This window comes from Haliaeetus albicilla, chromosome 9 (assembly GCF_947461875.1).
Source record: "Haliaeetus albicilla chromosome 9, bHalAlb1.1, whole genome shotgun sequence".
NCBI classification, from domain to species: Eukaryota; Metazoa; Chordata; class Aves; order Accipitriformes; family Accipitridae; genus Haliaeetus; species Haliaeetus albicilla.
The window spans coordinates 33,082,542-33,100,305 of record NC_091491.1 but is presented as its reverse complement, the minus strand read 5'-3'; the positions used below and the strand labels follow the sequence as shown (position 1 = coordinate 33,100,305).

At 41.1% G+C, this 17,764-nt stretch overlaps 1 protein-coding gene and 1 long non-coding RNA gene across 2 annotated transcripts in view; one reads left to right on the top strand and one right to left on the bottom strand.

Moving 5' to 3' along the window:
* Positions 1-1,976: 1,976 nt before the first annotated feature.
* Positions 1,977-14,927, top strand: LOC104320889 (cytochrome P450 2J6-like). The gene is given in 12 exon segments (XM_069792518.1): positions 1,977-2,147; positions 3,501-3,676; positions 4,837-4,898; positions 4,901-4,984; positions 5,760-5,920; positions 7,857-8,033; positions 9,876-10,017; positions 11,743-11,808; positions 11,811-11,883; positions 11,885-11,925; positions 13,120-13,263; positions 14,322-14,927. Coding segments are annotated over 12 exon segments (1,476 nt in total). The 3' UTR covers positions 14,501-14,927.
* Positions 7,843-17,764, bottom strand: part of LOC138686886 (uncharacterized) — a 30,757-nt gene continuing 20,835 nt past the window's right edge. Inside the window, exon 3 of the long non-coding RNA XR_011326217.1 lies at positions 7,843-8,019. This is a non-coding gene — a long non-coding RNA (uncharacterized lncRNA). The remainder of the gene's footprint in view (positions 8,020-17,764) is intronic.

The window sequence follows — 17,764 nt, the reverse complement described above, 5'->3', positions numbered from 1 at the left end:
ACCCAGCAAATATAGCTGATAGTGTGTCCAGAAGAGGAGACATCAGACAGGAACAAATCCATGCCAACACAAGATCCCTCAGCCTGGTTTTGTTTCCAGTATAGCTTATCCAGTGACATCAGGCACTGGTGTAAGTAAGTATTTGTGCATCTGGGTTTCAGACAGTTGGAAAATTCTGAAAACAGTGAAAAAGCAAAGGTGATGGTAACATCTGGCAGGATAAACTGTTGGTCGGCTCATTTGGCTTCATCCTGCTTCTGACACTGGTGATTTGATTCCAGTTAAATCTGACCCATGTTCTGAAAGAGGTGAATTCATTTACTGATGTCAAAATTCTACACCAAGTATGAAATGTCTAAAACTAAGCAATGGAATATTGACCAGAGAAGTGATGAATATGATTGTGTTTAGTCTATTCATGAAAGTTATGTAATTCAGCATTTCTTCTGACTTCAGCTATCTGCACAAAACTAATTTTCTTCCATTTTTTTTTTCCAAAATTTTAAACTGGATATTTTGGTTTGAAGAAACAAATTGTTCTGATTTTATGTTTTGCTGATTTCAGCCTCATAAAACCTGACTTGCACTGGTTTTAGCAAAGCCCTGGAGCCCACCTCAGCCTGCTTCCCACACATGCTGCCCATAATGTCTTGTTAGTTTTGCACAGATAAGATCATAAAAAAATACTTTCCCTCTTTACTGTATAATGGAGGTATGTAGGGACCTACAATAGCTGCAAAGTTTGGCCAAATGAAGGAGGTGGACTGATACCACTGAGTCGCGTTACTTTCTTAATGTTGCCAGGTTTGCAAAATACTACATTTATGTAGGTGTTGGAGGGTAGGGCAATTTCTTGTTTGGACTTGTACTTCATTTTTAGTGAAGACACTTTCTTTTTGCAATGCAAGATAGGATCCTCTGGTGATTGACACACAGTGCTTTCCCCCATCTGTATTTCAAACTAGGTGTGAATCCCTTCATTATCAGAGGACAGACCGTTGATATGTCCTGTAAACTTATTGATAACTAGTAATAATAGCCAGGATTCTGAAATTGATAAAAATGTAGAAAATAAACCAAGGAAAATGAAACCTTCAATCAGGTTACATACTAAAAAATTATGAAATAATCACAATTGGAATTTTATATTTAATTCTTTTTAAAATGTAACAGATTTTAATATTCTGATTTTTAAATTATTATTATTTAATTATAATGTGAGTTTTTAAGCATTATCTCCATGTCATTAATCCTCACTTGATGAAAATGTTTGGGAAAAAAGTTTGACCGAACACTCAAGGCCAATTTTTCAGAAATTACATGTAACAATTTTGTCTTCCAATTGCATGCTTAGTCTGCAACTGCTGTTGGTTTTGCTGGTGTGAACTGTGTGTACTAGCAGGCAAATCTGAATTTACAACCACATTTAAAAATAAATTAAATAAAGTTTGTGACTAAAGCACCTGGAAAATCTAACCTGTTGTAACTGACATGTAAAACTCATAATCTGAATTCAGTGATTCCGAGATAAACAACTATGTATGGTTTTAAAGTTCCCAAGGTGGATGAAACTGAGTTTCACTCATCTCACATCCAGTGGTCAACACAGGCTCTCATCTGGTGTCATTCCAATCTAGATCTCCCAATGCACACCAGCAGTTCCCTAACACAAGCTTCAGGACAAATACCTTGAGTACAGGCGATTCCATATGTTCATACTGTGGCTTGCTGTAACCAGCTAGGTATGCTTTTGGTCAGGGATCAGCTTGATGTATCTCAGTACAGGAAATGTATGGGGTGCAGGAGAAAGGCAGGCAGTGATAAAGAAAAGAGGGAAGGACAGAGGGAGGGAAAGGAACCGAGGCTTTACAGAACTCAGTCTGTAGAGAGAACTGGTGGAACAAGGAGGAAGATCACCTTTTCCAATCTCCAGTACCTTCCTTTTGATAGAGACAAGCTGATAAATTAGTTCTGAAATGCTGCCAATAAGTCAAGCTTTTTTAGTCCTGATCATTTTTTTGTTAATTGTTGAGTTTTTCAAACTCCGAAAGGCATGCAAGCAATTCCCTCCCGGACCAACTCCTCTCCCATTGCTTGGAAACTTGGTGCACCTGAACTTTCAGTTTCATCGGGATCTTCTGATGGAGGTATTTCTTTTAAGATGCTCTTAATTGGTTAATTTTAGTCACAGCTTAAAGAAAACTGATATGTTAATAGCAAAGTGAAGTCTTTAATGTCAGAAAGTTACAGACAAGGTGTGGACATATAAAGAACAACTTGATTCCTACATGCAGGTCACCTTCTGCTGTTGAATATGTCATCTTCATGAGAAACTTAACGTCCTTATGAATCAAATAAACCTGGGGACACGGTTTCTGACTTGTTATTAAAGTCAGAGAATTACGATAATTGAAAAGATGCTTCTCCATTGCTGATAAGTCCATATGTGTTACTTTTTAAAATTCTGATGCACTGGCATTATCTAATTTGATCATGAAGTGGGTAATATGGTGCATGGGTATGTATGCTTGTAATATGGAAAGGGCATACACTCCCCATCTTCCAACACCTCCTTAAAACTATTTTTTTGCCACTTGTTTTTAGAGACAGCTGCTCCTCCCCAGGCCACCTCAGTCCCTCCCTCTACCCTGGCAGTAATTCTTCTAATGGTTTGTAGATGACCTCTAATTCAGATCTGTGCATGCTATCTCAAGCATAGATCATTGATTGCAGTGCAGACTCAGGCAGTGATGCTGTAACAGGGAGAGGAAAGCCAGTATCTAAATAATTAAAAGGAAAAGCAAGTGACTAGTGTGATCAGTTGGATGTAATTCAGGTGGCACTCTGGACACTGTCTACCACCTCTTCTGTGTCATCGTGGGTGTGTTGGAGCAAAGGCCCATTCTTGGACAAAGCTTTTTGCACAAATGATTGCATTTCTTGTGTCATACACCTGTCCCTGCTTGAATACCTCTGCTGTCTCCAGTGGTCAGTGCCCTCCTCAATACTGTGAGGAAACCCTGGACTCAGCTGCAGCTCACTGGCACTTCATGGCTGTTGCCTAGTTTGTGTTTCTACCTCCGCTCCTGGAGCACACAGATGGATCAGGTTTAATCAGTTGGTTTCCTTTTGCAAAGGAATGACTAGCTGGAGGCATAGAGTCCCAGAGAGGTGCAGAGTGTGGCTGTTCAATTAATGAGATACAAATGTTGGGGTTGGATGTGATGCAATGTAAAGTACAAAGTTTTCTTGTTGCAGTGTTGTTGCAGCCTGTGCTTTGAAAAGAAAAAAAACTTCCCCCTGGGGAAATAAAACTGGCTGCTGAAAGCCTCGTTCTCAGAAAAACAACAGTCTCTTTCTGCTTCTAGCTATAATTATATTAATGGGGATCATATTCTCAGCACAAAACTAGCCATTGGGCCAGTGAATAGCAGGTGCAGCGTCTGTTTGAGATGTATGGGGTTTCATCTGTTTTTTTCTGGTACCTTTTCCACTTACAGCTGGCAAAAACTTATGATAACATATATACTTTGTGGTTTGGGTGGGCCCCAGTGATCATCCTGAATGGATATCAAGTAGTGAAAGATGGTGTGACTACGCACCCTGAAGATGTTTCTGGGCAGATGGTGTCACCTTTCTTTAGAGCAATGGCCAAAGGAAAAGGTGAGATTTTCCTGCCATAAGCAGTGCACAAGGAATGCTGACTTGGCAAACTACTCTGACTTGTTAGACCCTCTACCCTCCCGTTCAGAATGCTCTTCCATCAAATACTGTCCAAGCCCTCCATTAGGTCCTGAGAATAACTTACTATTTGCCATGATGCCTTTTGTACTGACCTTTCCCAAGCTTGAGAGACACTCCAAACCAGGTTGTTTCTAGGTGACCTTTTTGCTGTGTTCAGGACATACGTGATCCCAGCTCAGAACTCAGCAATCTTGCCCTCCTCCCAGCATAATCCGATTTGCTGCCCATGATTTTGCTGTACATTACATGAATGCAAAGCTTGTTTATATGTTTGGTAACTGTATGTATTATGGTTGCGAAACACCTTCCATCATGAGCAAGAGACCTATATCATCCTCCCTCGGAGGTCTCATTGCTGTGTTTGCAGCCACTCTTAAAAGTTTGGTGAATACCCTTTGATTGTGAGAGTGCCTGTGACACATGAAAACCCACTTCTCCTTAGTGTATTTATTTCAGCAGTTTGCAGTCTTTTCTTTTTCCTCCCCAGTATTTGCTATACCAAAGCAAATACAGATTTTTTTTTTAAAGCTAGGTAAAGCATCCCCATCACAGCAGCAGTTCAGGGCTCTTCACGTAACCACTAGTGCAATTTAACAATCAGTGGAGTTGTCTCCCTTCCAGAGAAGAAACAGGGCCCAAATGTCACTTATACTTCACCTTCATCACCTCAATCTACAAGCATCACATTAATCGATCTATATCTCCATAAACATACCCTGGCCCTGTACACCATTCTGTAGAAATTAATCCAGTTATTCCTGTCTTGAGCATGATTACTTGAGTATGGCTAAAGCAGATCTTCTAAAAAGGCATCTTAAAGTTGTTTATTTTTTTTTAAGACATCAAGAAATGGAGCAGTCAGCAAATCCTTAGATCACTCTTTTCAGAGATTAACTACAATCAATATCAAGAACATGTGGCCTAGTTATAGTTTGGGTATGTTTGGCTATGATTTCTGATACTGATAATTTCACCTAAAGACACTTGCATCACGGTATATTCCCTGATTTACTCCATGTATTTTATAATATATTTTTAAATTAATCGTTCATGTCTATGGCAAATATTAATATGCCAGGGAATACCCTCAAGTATTATATTGGCAAGTGGTCACTCCTGGAAGCAGCAGAGGCGCTTTGGTATAATGACTCTACGCGTCTGGGAATGGGGAAAAAAGGCCTGGAGTATCAAGTGCAAGAGGAGGCCTCTCACCTGGTTGAGTTCTTTGTGAACCTAGAAGGTATCTATCTGCTAAGAAATCAGACCTTTTCAGTCCTGGATCCATATCCTCAGTATGCAAACTTACCTACCCCTTTCTAGGGTCAGGGTACATCCAGGGTGATACATTCAAACTTACCAAAGCCCAAAGAGCAGATAGAGCATAATATCACAAGTGGTAATTTCTTTCTTAAAAAGTTGTTCATAAACCTAATGAAGTTGGGAACTTCTGGAATTCCATCTCCATGGGCTTATCGTTTGTCTATGATATGATTGTACAATGATATGATGTCACTGAACTGCACAGCCAAGCCATTCTCAGTCTGCCTACAATAGGTAACTAAAGAGTATTGCAGAGCTTAGTAATTTCTCTAAATTTCTATGACATTAGGTGCCATGAGGTTTTTTACATTTTTTAACGTCTGTCACTGTCTTCTCTTAGCTCATCTCCAGTGACATTTCTTCCTTCTCACATTCTGACTTGTCTTCTTCCACATAACTGAGGACAGCAGATTTGATATGATATCCGCTAATGGATCTTAGTTGTACAACATTATTTCACAGGAAGGGCTATGAGATTGTTTTAGAGCTATTAGGAAACAGCTTAACAGTGTCCTTTGCTCTAAGACTATGTTTCTTTTTTATGAATACATATTAATGCCACATGTCTATCCCCATTCATGCCCCAGCTGGATAAAGAGAACATTTTATGTAATCTCTAATAACATCTTGTCCTATCTGTATAACGAACACCTGAAGAAAACATTGAGGGTGAATACCAGTTACTGTGTTTGCAGGAAGACCTGTGGATCCTTCTTTCCCTCTTTTCCATTCTATTTCAAATGTAATTAGTGCTCTGGTTTTTGGATATCACTTCTCTGATGAGGACAAAACCTTCCATGAACTGATCAGTGCCATGGAGAATTTACTCAGATTTGCAGGAAGCTTTGTTCATCAGGTGAGTAAATAATATGCTATTTTTTTTCTGAAATAGGTAGAAAATGAAAGTGCAGATACAAAAATGGGTCTTCACTAAATACAGAGCAACTGACAAATGCAAACTGGGAGCTAAGAGGTGTCCTTGGGGACCTTATTACTGCCTCCTTGGTTTTGAGGCCATTTTTAAGAACACTCGTTTCTTTGCAAGTTTAGGGGACATCTCTCTGTTAACTCCTGGCTTTAAGTCTTTCAGCATTTCTGAGACTGTTAACAGAAACCTTTAAACTTAATTTGAGACTGGAGTTTCTAATAAATTTGAACTCTGCTGTGCTGCTCCTCCCACCTCTATTTACTTCTCCAAAAATGGGTGTCTTTGAATTCACTGTTCTGCTTTTTACTACTCTGCAAATTGTATGCTAACAATTTTTTTTTCCTCCCTCACAAATAATAAAATATTCATTATGAATCTTTCCATTACTTCATTATAGCTTGCAATTCACACATTACAAAAATAATACATATATTCTCTGACAGTCTCACAATTAAAGTTCTGTCAGAGATTTTTTGGTAGGTACCTCCCACAACATACCATGAAGGCCAACTTTGCACTTGAATGTCTTGAAGTGCACTTGAAGTTTTCCCCACGAATTAGACTTTGTGGTTTAGACCCTTAAAGAAGGACAAGCTGGGTGTAGTGGAGACTGTGGGGGGCATAGCAAATTCCATTGATATTTAAATTTTATAGAAAAAGGCAAACTAAAATGCTGATGTGGTAGTAAACCTTTTGAACAAATCTATCATATGAGGGTAGCACTATACAACCTTCCCATAGTAAAAAATAGAAAAATAGATTAAATCTGTAGATGATCAAAGCCAGGAGACTTAACAATACAGAGGAGGTTCAGGATATCCTACTGCAAGAGCTCATAAGCACTATGGATTGGAGGTATAAAAATGGAACAAACTGTAATAGTACAAAATTAAATTATGAGATATATTAGGAATTAATGAGATTAATATCTGCTGTGAGCTTAGAACATTTCAGTGCAAAAGCTAAGAGGAAAGGGACTGGTGTAAACTAGCAGATAACAGGGTGAAAAAAGGCAAACAGAATCTTAGAGTGTTTCCAGCACTATTTTCCCTTTAGATCCAGAGAAGTACATTCTGGTGTGTAATAATCTGTGGGACCTATTCTTGGGTCTTGGACACCTTATGTTGTGAGTCTGGCATGAAACAAATGTAGAGAAGTATTAATGGGATGACCTACAAACTATCACTTAAAATTAGAGAGACTTTGCTTGTTAGGTCTGAAAGAACAAAGAGAGGAGATACAGACAGAAATGCTGTTTGCTTGGCAGGGTGGAATGGCAGATGCTGTGAAGAGAGAACTTTCCAAGCTAGAGGACAATACTTTGTGCTGACAAATGTGTGTATAAATACACTCAGCAGACTGAAGATGTAATATTTCTAGCCATCCGAACAATTATTGGTCATGTAGGAGTCACAAGGACTCTGACAGAAAATTAAATTAGCACTTAGAGTGATACCCAGTCTACACTTTCCTTCTGTGAACTCCACAAACTCCACCAGTTTCTTGAGGCTGCAGACTTGTTAATCTTAGTAGCCACACAGTATCCAGAAAGGATGTCCTTATGTTTTGAGTTGTGGGAGCTAGGGTCTCCAACTGTGCAGGAGTAAGGTCTTCTAGTGATCTGCATTAGTCAAGTAAACTTACTGGCATGAGCAGAGTGTTGTCAGTATTGCCTTGACCCCCAGAACTGTGTAAAAATTACTAGTAAAGTTTTCCCACATGATGGCAAAAATCAATTCAAAGAAATGCTAATTTGTTTATTCCAGTATCAACATTTCCAGACAGGACAATTCAGCCTTTTGGTGTTTCTAAAAAAGCAGATTTGTTACTGACAAATAATTCACCTTGTATGTCACTCCCGCAGCTGTACGAAATCTTCCCCTGGCTGATGTGCCGTCTTCCTGGTCCTCATACGAAAGTGTTATCTTGCTATGATGTCCTGAGTTCTTTTGCAAGGAAGAAGATCAGAAGACATGTGGAGAGAGGGATACCAGATGAACCACAGGATTTCATTGACTTTTACCTGCCTGAGATGGAGAAAGTAAGTGTTAGTTCTGCCTGATCACACATGTATGCAGTATAAGGCCAAATAGACCATTAAATCATCCAGCTTGACTCCTTCTATCACAGTTTCTTATGTTTCACAGACTTCTTAATGTGAATACAGTAGCTTGGGGCTTACTAACTCATGCCTCCCAGAAAGGCATCCAGTTTTATGTTTTGGTTACATGAAAGAATTACTGCAAAGTATGTTAGGGTGTGAACTCATGAGCTATCATCTGTTTTCCATAAATACCCATGTGTATACTTCAATCCTGTTGTAAATACAAGACAGTTTATGCCTGTACGTTACATAACTTTGGTAGACCACCTCATCATCTACATCAGGGTACCTCATGTTTACAATGGGGCTTAAATACACGTGCATAGATAATTACCCTGAAGTAGCTGACATGCTTCTTTGGGTTTCAGCATGTGTCCTAACACTGGCTGTCCTTGTGTCACACAGCTGTGTAGTTCCTCCCTTGGGAAGGAACCATTCGTGGAGGATTTTCCCTTTACTGAAAACTCTTTGTAGGTCCTGGTCTGAGGAGATTCTCTACTCTTTAAAGGATTCCCAGGCTATCCTGAAATCCCTTGGTATCATTCCTGCAGCATCAAAAAGAGAATAGTCCTTCCACCTCCAGCCCAGGCCCTTTCAGCAGTTAAACCTCAGCGATCCCAGCCTACTTGATTATTTGATCAACCTTGGAATAGGCATTTTATGCATCACACCAGTCTGCTCTCTTGGCAGATGGATGCTGTCATCAGTAGGTCCTAAATGGGATGTGTTTGGAGGTCCCAAGCCTATTGTCCCTGTGTTACCTCTAATTTCCCCAAAGTTTGAGGCATGGTTGGCTTGGAGAGCCTAGGAAACAATTTCACAAACAATGCCATAATAAGCTGTTAAACTTTTTCGCTGCCCAGGCTATTATTTTCCATAGCATGAAACGACTCATGAGCCAGAGAGGATCTGCTAAGTGCACCAGAGTTTCTGCTTTGAACTTAGTCATTTTTGGATATTTTTGGAAACTAAAAGAAGCATCTTTTTCCTAGGGTAGATGAAATTTATGTAGCTTCTACCTCTGGTCATAAGCTTTCAGCTAGTCAGGCTGCCAGGTTCTCATAGTGTTGGTTCATGGGTTCTGGAAGGAGCTGATACATCTGCTTGTACACTATATCTGAATGAGTATGACAAGATTTACTAAAATAAGCATTTTAAAGGCAAAGATGCAGCTTTCTCTGGTGTCGGGGTGCAAGTTATTGCAATCTGTTTATTTTAAAAAGTTTTTGCCAAATGTATTTTCTCTAACTTTTTATATTTTACTCCCTCCTTATAAGAAGAAAAGACTTGGGTACCTCTCTCCCACCAGTTCACATCTATCCTGAACTGAGAGAAGAAATTACTCTCAAGGTGTTCTGTTGAGACTCTCTTATTCAGATAGGTTTTCCTTTGGTATTTGCTAGCACCATTTGATAGAATATTGGAGAGACCAAGGCCTGTTGAGTGACACATTGTGGGGCACTTGTTTAGAAGTACACTTTAGGCTAACTGCAAAACTTGTGTTATGTTTTGAAAATTTTCGCGAGTAAGTCAGCAGGCATAAAATTACCTGTTTTTTTTAATGAAAGAATATTCTACCTCATGAAAAAGAGCAATGCAGACTTACCAGGTCTATTTGGGAAACTATTAATCTCTTAGTACTCATCAAAAACTGTAATTTTGAATATTCTTTGTGCACATGCCAGCTGTGGAAATAAGGACTCTCACACAGGAGGTGTACAGGATGATCTAACTTATGCTTTATATGCTTTAACTTCAACATTTTATCATCATCTACAGTCTAAAGATGGGATCAAGCCCAAGTATGATGAAGACAATTTGGTATATGTTATAAATGATCTTTTTCTCGGTGGATCAGAGACCTCAAGCACAACATTGTACTGGGGACTGCTCTATATGGTAGTGAACCCAGACAGCCAAGGTGAGAGGGATTCTTGCTGTGAAATGCTGTGGGTATTACAAATGCTAATGATGGCTGAATATAATGAGTTACAGACACAAAAGCCACTAGTTGAGCCTGGCTCTCACTCTCTGAAAACACAAAGAGTGGCAGCAAAGGAAAAAATTGGAGGCCCATCCTATGACCTGACCAAACCAGGTGGCTGAAGGCACTTGCGGTGAGACAAAAGTTAGCTCTTTGCAGTGACAAGTCAGTGAGGTGCTCTGTGTGGAGAGTTTGCAGGCTGACTGATGGCAGCAGGAACAGAGATCAGAGCTCTAATATGAGTCCTGTCTGCACCAGACGTTGTTCAGGTATGAGGAGTGCTAACACAACTTTGCTGTGTTTGCCACACAGTCAGCCTACGGTCTCTTCCCCTCCTGACTTAGCACTCCTTGCTGAGCACACCAATACTCCTAACAACCCACTGGAGCCCTTACTGGACAAACCAGCTGGACAGATCTTGGCAGGTTATGAAGGGCTGCAGGTTGCCCTGAGGAAGGCCCATGGTACTGGTAGAGATGGCTGCCTCTTCCTGTCTTTCTTGTCAAGAAACAGGTAGAGAGATGCAAGATAATTTGCACAGTGCAAATCCATGTACTTCCTTGAAGAATGCAGTGACTCCTTTCTGTCTTTGCTGAGTGTTTGATGGACAAGGCTAGGCAGTGGGCATCTGTGGAATATGGGTTGCTCAGGGGTGGCCTCAAAGTTTCAGTAGAACATATTCTATTTGTAACCAGCCAATAGTGTTAGCAACTAGTCTTTAAATAACTGGTAATGTTTGCTGCAGTTTGTTCACAAAGCAGCACACAAACCTTAGGAGAAAACAAAATATGAATGTGGAACATCTACAAGGGATGGAAAGACTGTAGTAGCAGAAAAAGAAGTTTAAGGGAGGATTCTGGCTGCCTGATATGTAGAAGTGGTGTTTTCAGTCAAGAGCTGCTGGCAGTACACACAAACTGTCCCTGTCTGAGATAATATCGCAAAAGAGATTGCTTATCTAATTAACACCAATTATGTGAATACCTCGTAGATCCCAGCTGAGTTTCCTCATCCACCTCTATGTCAGGAAGACAAAGGATATGGCCAGGGTTTAAGGAAGACTCTGGTACTCCTGGGGCTGGGGGCTCTTCCATCTGCTGTGCTCAAGCACTGAAAGCTAGGGAGATACTTGTATTCCCACAGCCTCAGTACAAGGCTGAAAAGGCTGTGTCATTGAGTGCATATTTGCATCCTAAGTTTTAGTCTGATTCAGGTGTTGTTTGTTCATACAGTATGTTGCCATACTCGGACCAACTCTGCTCAAGTCACCCCTTGCACTGGGAGTTAATATCTGAGGAATTTATGTCAATTTTGCAAATGAGATTTAAATTTTGAGGTAAACTAAGCAATCCCTAAATACCTTCAAAACCTGGAGCTGAGTGACCTGCCCTACACCCAGCAAGCATTCTGTAAGATAAAGGTCAGAGATGGAATAAGTATAGTATAGCCCTTGCTTATGATTCTGGACCACACCGTTGGGGTTTTTTTCCTGGTTATTTTAATTTTCATATATAAACCTCAGGCATTAAATCATATTAAATCACAGGTTATAGACTTAATGTACTATGTTGAAATAATACATTTTCCTGTTGCTCTAAGAAAAGAGACCAGTTAAGTATTTTATGCATTTTCCCATCTGAAATGGTGAATATTTCTCCACAGAGAAAGTGCAGAAGGAGCTGGATGCTGTTTTGGGTCCTTCCCAGGTAATTTGCTATGAGGATCGGAAAAACTGCCCTATACAAATGCTATGGTTCATGAGATCCAACGCTTCAGCAACTTTGTCTTTGTTGGCATGCTCAGAGTGTGTGAGGGACACAATATTTCTAGGATTCCCCATCAAAAAGCTACAGATGTATTTCCAACCTCTGTTCTTTCTTCAGCAGAGAGATATTTGGCTTTTATTCCAGCTTTGTAACCCGTTTTCCATCTATAAACTATTCTCCATATAACTGAGGAACACAGTGCCTGGGGAAGGGTTACCATTTGTGGCTCCAGGAATGAAATAAGTCTCTTACTCAGCGTGTTGATGCTCAGACAGCTGATAAGACCCCTGCCCCTGCCACAGAAGCCTTGAGCTCCTGCCTTGCTGATCAACACAGCACAACTGCAGAGACCAGCTCTGCTTGGCTGGGGATGGACTGAGAGGAGAAACTGTTTTGCCAAAACACTGGTTAAGACATCCATGCCCAACTTGGCACCGCCAGCACTCCTGGGATGGGGAAGACTTGTGAGAGGATGGCTCATAGTTCCACTGACTCCATGAGCTAAGGGACCTGCCTGAATCTGTAACAACTGAGAGACTGTCAGCTACAGCTGACAGTGAGGGAGTTGCTCCCAAATGCTGCTTAAGACACTTGGTCACAGCCAGTAAGGCATTTTTTAGAGTGACATAAGCTGTGCTGGGTGCCAGTTCTCACTGTAAAACAGTAGCAAGAAACAGGAATTGGTTGTTTCTATTGCAAGAGAGATGGGTGAGGCCAGCACCATTACCAGCATCTGGGACTGGCCCCACCTAACTCATTTTGTGGTGAAGGTTTCACTCTGTTCTGTCTGCTTCTGACAGGCAGGTAGCTAAGGCACAGGAACTGGTCTGCTGGGAACAACCAGTAAAGAAAAAGCCTGAAGTACTACTGCTAACAGGGCTCAGAGGTTGTTGTCAATGAAGTATTGCAGTTATTTCTGGATGCATTTCTGTCTCTTAAGCCTGAAAGGAAGTTTCCAACGCTGGGACCTGCATATCAACAAAAGAGTCCTACTAGAAGTGTTATTAAGATTAGTAGTAAAAGTGGTCACAATGCAGTTGTACCAACATCACTAATGCTGTTAAGACCCACTGACATAGCTGAAGGGCTGAGAACCGATAATTTCCAACTCAGAACATGATCACAAATCAAATTTTCTAGGAAAATGGCCTTCTAACCACATCATATCTTTCATTACAAAGAAATGGCAACAAGCAGTAGTTTTATCCACCAGGTAGAAACTGATGGGTAAGAGGCTAGTAGTTGGAACTGAATCAACATTTTTTTTCCTTGCAGGGCACCATCATTATGCCAAATATAACATCTGTTCTGTACGACCCTGAGCAATTGGAGACACCTCGACAGTTCAACCCTGGCCATTTTCTGGATAAAGAAGGAAACTTTGTACCTCGAGAAGCCTTCTTACCATTCTCAGCAGGTAAATGCACTGACAGTTTGAACCGACCCAGCAGATTAGATGAAGAATACAGAAGTGTGAGACTAAGGTATTTCTTCAGATAACATCATCTATCTCTGCTGTTTGCTGCTTTTAAAGAACAGTACTGGCTTGTTTCTGCCAAGGGAGATGCTTCTGTGCTGTCTGACCTCAAACTGTTCTTAGGACACAGTAGTGGGAGTCCCACTCAAACTCCTGAACCTCCTAGGCTTGTTGCATGCTGCAGTCATCCACGGGTTTTGTCTGTAGTATTCTTTATATGTACTTTTCTTCCCTGACAAGCAAAGTGTCTTGTGTGTACTGGAGTTACTTGCAATCCCTTTTAAAGGAACAAGCCGAAAGAAAAGCAGAATGCATCCTGGCAAACAAAGGATTAAGTTCTTGCTTACAGAACTGAAAATCCAGTTGAAAAAGAAGGAAATAAGATAACAATGAACATTTAGAGATCACACTTAGCAGTAAAGTTCCTACTCTGTTGTTTTTGTTTTAGTTTCTCTGTTGATATAGCAGACTAGTCACTTAGATGTCCATCCAGAAGTGGTTTCTTAATGCAAATGGCTTTTTCCTGTTCTGCTCATGCCATTGGTTCCAATGAGGAACCCTTGGAAATTAACAGTAGGCCTCTTGCTTTGCCTGTAAAGTCACTAAGCCTTTGTTCAATGGCAAATGCTATTGCTAAGTAATTTTGATCCACTGACTCAAACTCACTAAGAAAGTATGTGCAAACAGCTGGCAGATTTTTGTGTATGACCCTGAATTTCCACATCTCCCATAAAAGGAAAATAATTTTCTGCCAGGTCAAGCAAGAAATGATGGTGGTACCTGAGGGATTTTCATTGAGATTTTCATTTAGTGTCTCCTAACCTATGACATTGGGTGGGATCTTTCTGAGAAAGAATTCACAAAATTTTAGTTCTGTGGCTTTCATGATCCTGGCCTTGAACAGAAAAAACCCTCGCCTTATAACAAGAATGAACAAAGTGATTATGAAACTGAAAAATTCCTAGATATTTACTGTCTTTCCCCTCTTCCTTCTGCAGGGCACTGTGTGTGTTTGGGGGAGCATCTAGCAAGGACGGAGCTCTTTATTTTCTTTGCCAGCCTGCTGCAGGCATTCACCTTCCGGCTCCCTGAGGGGGTGGCAAAGATCAACACAGGGCCCATTTTTGGGGGTACGCTGCAGCCCCACCCATACAGGGTTTGTGCCATTCCATGCTAGGCTGCAGTACATCACAGACCAGCATGAGACAGCTACCTTTACCTCAGTGAATTTCCTCTCAAACCTATAAACCTTCTTTTACTAGCCAGGATATTGATATTAGTCTATCCCAAGGCTATTCAGAAAGCGGATGCAAGCCAAGATCCAGACTACCAGTACTTTTGGTCTGGTCCTTGTGAAATTCCCAGATATTCTTGCAAGGATCTTAACTATTTTTTCCTCTTGCAAAGCACTTGAAGCAAGATGCTATGGTTCCCAGCTGAAGCCAACATGCTGTGTCTCCTTGTTCTAGCCAAGCAGAGTCGTCATAATGCTCACTCCTGAGCAAACCTCAGTAAAATTCAACAGAGGATCTCAGCAAGATCTGAGTAGGCATCATTTCTGTGAGTGGTTTGATGACCTCAAGTAATTTGACTCTGGAAAATGCACTTTTAAAGCCCTATTTTGGTTTTACTGTCCTGAACTTAGACAATTTAATTTGTTGACAGGTTGCAAATAAAACAAACAAACAAACAAAACCCAAGAAACACATTAGAATGTGAGTGCATTAACATCTGAATCTGATGTAAGTATCTCCCACACAGAAGGTAAAGAGAGTCAATCTAAAGCTAAAGAGAGAAACTTAAATTTAGTGTTTACTAGCAATGGGAATGCATGACTTGGGACCATTGTTACAATGTATTGCCAAGTGGTTGGTTTGTTAGTTGGTTTTTGTGGTTTGTTTTTTTTTTTAAATGAGGTTTCTATCGGGCAGAATCACGCCCATTATCAATCCTGCTTAGATGAGGCATAAATGTAGGGTGAGATATTCACTTTGCCAGTGGGTTTCACTGCTAACTTCACAGCAGAGGAATGTAGAGAGTTTGGAAGGCAGTGTCGAGGGGCTATCTGAACACTCAGATGTTCCCCTTTTTCTCTGGGCCCTTTTCTTCTTTCATTACAACCCATACCATACTTCCTGCTCTCCATTCAATCTCTTTCCAAACCTCCTTCCCCGGTTTCAGTTCCTACTCCCACCTAGCCTTTATCCATATAAACTCTATTTCAGGATTCACCTTCCGTTTTGGGAAAGTGCTTACATCCTGAAATCCCACTGCTTACATCCTTTCATCATATCAAGCTTCTGTCTCCTTTTACTCTTTTCTGCACAAGTATTAGTAGAGGAATCAGTGCTGAGCTGAAAACAATGACCGGTGAGTTTTCGGGAGGGAGCTTGGAAGACCTGATTTATTTGTTCTTTGAGGCTCCAGACCATGAAAAGAAGAACACAGTAACTATGGAGGGTGCACTGGAGGCAACTTAGTGTCAGAAAAGACATAAATGATGACATGATGCAGGAATTCTAAAATATCTATTACTTAATGTAGCTGCTCACTGGCACTGATTCAACTCAAGACTGAGACAGCTTAAGCATACAGCTGGAGGTGTCAGCCAAGTTCAGCTATAGCTTTGTTAAAGCAAAGTGCTGTAGTATTCTTGAATGTAAATCACTTTTGGAAAGGATTCAAATGTTGGAGTTGAGTAGAGCTGCCTGTAAACACTGCTGTAAACTTAGGGTTGAATTTGTATGAGGACTAAAAGTGCTTTTATGTTGCAATATAAACTATTTGTAATTAAATCATTGTAGTACATCTGAACTTTCTGAATTTAAAATGTTACTAAAAAGAAGTGAGAACTACTGAAAATCAGGCTGAGCTGGACCAGATCCTGGCATGCCTTGTAGCTCTGGCAGTGGTCTGCTCCAGCACAACCCAGTATCTGCAGGCTTGCTGGGCTGGAAGGGAAATCAGAACAGTAAAGGGTTTCACAAAATCAGTATCTGGCATAAATAATCCTGCCTGTTACTCCGCACAGCACATCAAATACTATTCCAGGGCCTATACACTTCTACTCAGTGTCCTTTCCAGCTTTATCTGCGCTTGTCCTCCACCCTACCCTCCCACACCTGCTCCTCTCCACTAACCCTGCTAGAGACGGTGCCTCTCACTGCCTTTACCTGCTCCTCCTGTCATCTTGCCATGCACTGAAGAAGCTTAATGATAAGATGTGTGTAAAGGGGGTTGTGCTCAAGGGCTGGAACATTATGTTCATTGAGACTGCAGCTGTACTCAGTACCATTGATAGATAGCTTCCCTGTGACTAGGCAGAACTCAGGAGTGGCACAAGGTGGAAAGATCTTGTAATTTACTGCCCATTTCAGCCACTCAGGGACCCTGTCCACCTACCAGGCAGTACAAAGAAGCACATTTGATTTTGAAGAATCTAATAAAAACTTGGCTGAAGGCTAGGAGTCCCCCAGCTCTCTCTTTGGGAGACTGAGTTTCCAGACAATCTTCCACAACACTTTGGCTCCACTGCTCAGGATTAGCCAATGTGGTGTGTGGACCCTCCTGTATGGAGTAGTCCAACATGGGTCAAGCAGCCAGACCCTGTTTTCTGGGCTAGTGCCATAGATCTGGAAACCTGCAACACCAGCTTACACCCATGTATTCCCATAAAGATTTGAAGAGAGCTGATGGTGGAAGGTAAACAGAAACTCAGAAAATCTGATAAAATTAACTTTGCTCTTCCTCCACTCCCTTGGAAAGCATGGGAGTGCTTCTGGGATGGAGAACAACTCTGTTTCCCCTCCCAGAGATCATTCTTGCAGTATTTGTCCAGGGTTACAGACCTCCAGCTCCTGGACTGGCTGACATCTGGCAGTGGAGAAATTTGCAGGTTATGGGGAAAGAGCTGAAGTGATCCCAGGCCAGGTGCTGCTGGGGGATGACAGCAGAGTCATCTCTGGTTGGCTCTACTGACTTCCCTCGTTCCCTGCCCACAGCCCTTCCTGTTCCCCTCCTGCCCTTCCAAGTGCTGCTTTCTCTCCTGACCATCATCTTGTCATGACTTAGCTGCCCACTGGTTACAGCTCCTAGGTACATGTCTGCATTACGCCATCAAAGAACTGCCAGATTAAAAGGTGTACGCCCTGATGCTGATGACTGGAGTGATGTAACATTTCTTTTAAGTGGAGTGACTAACCCTCCACCCCATCTTTTTTTTTTTTTTTTTCCTTTGGGGAAAAGTGAGTTCGCATCACAGAACTGGAGAGGTGGTTGCTTTGTTTCATGTTTGCAGGATAGCGAGAGTGTGTGAATCCAGAAAGCCTAAAATATTTAATGTTGATGGATATGACAGGAGAGAGCTGCCTAACATTATATAGCGCTCAGTTCTGTTAAGGTTACAGTTAAGGAAAATATTGCCAAGTTGCCTGATAACAGG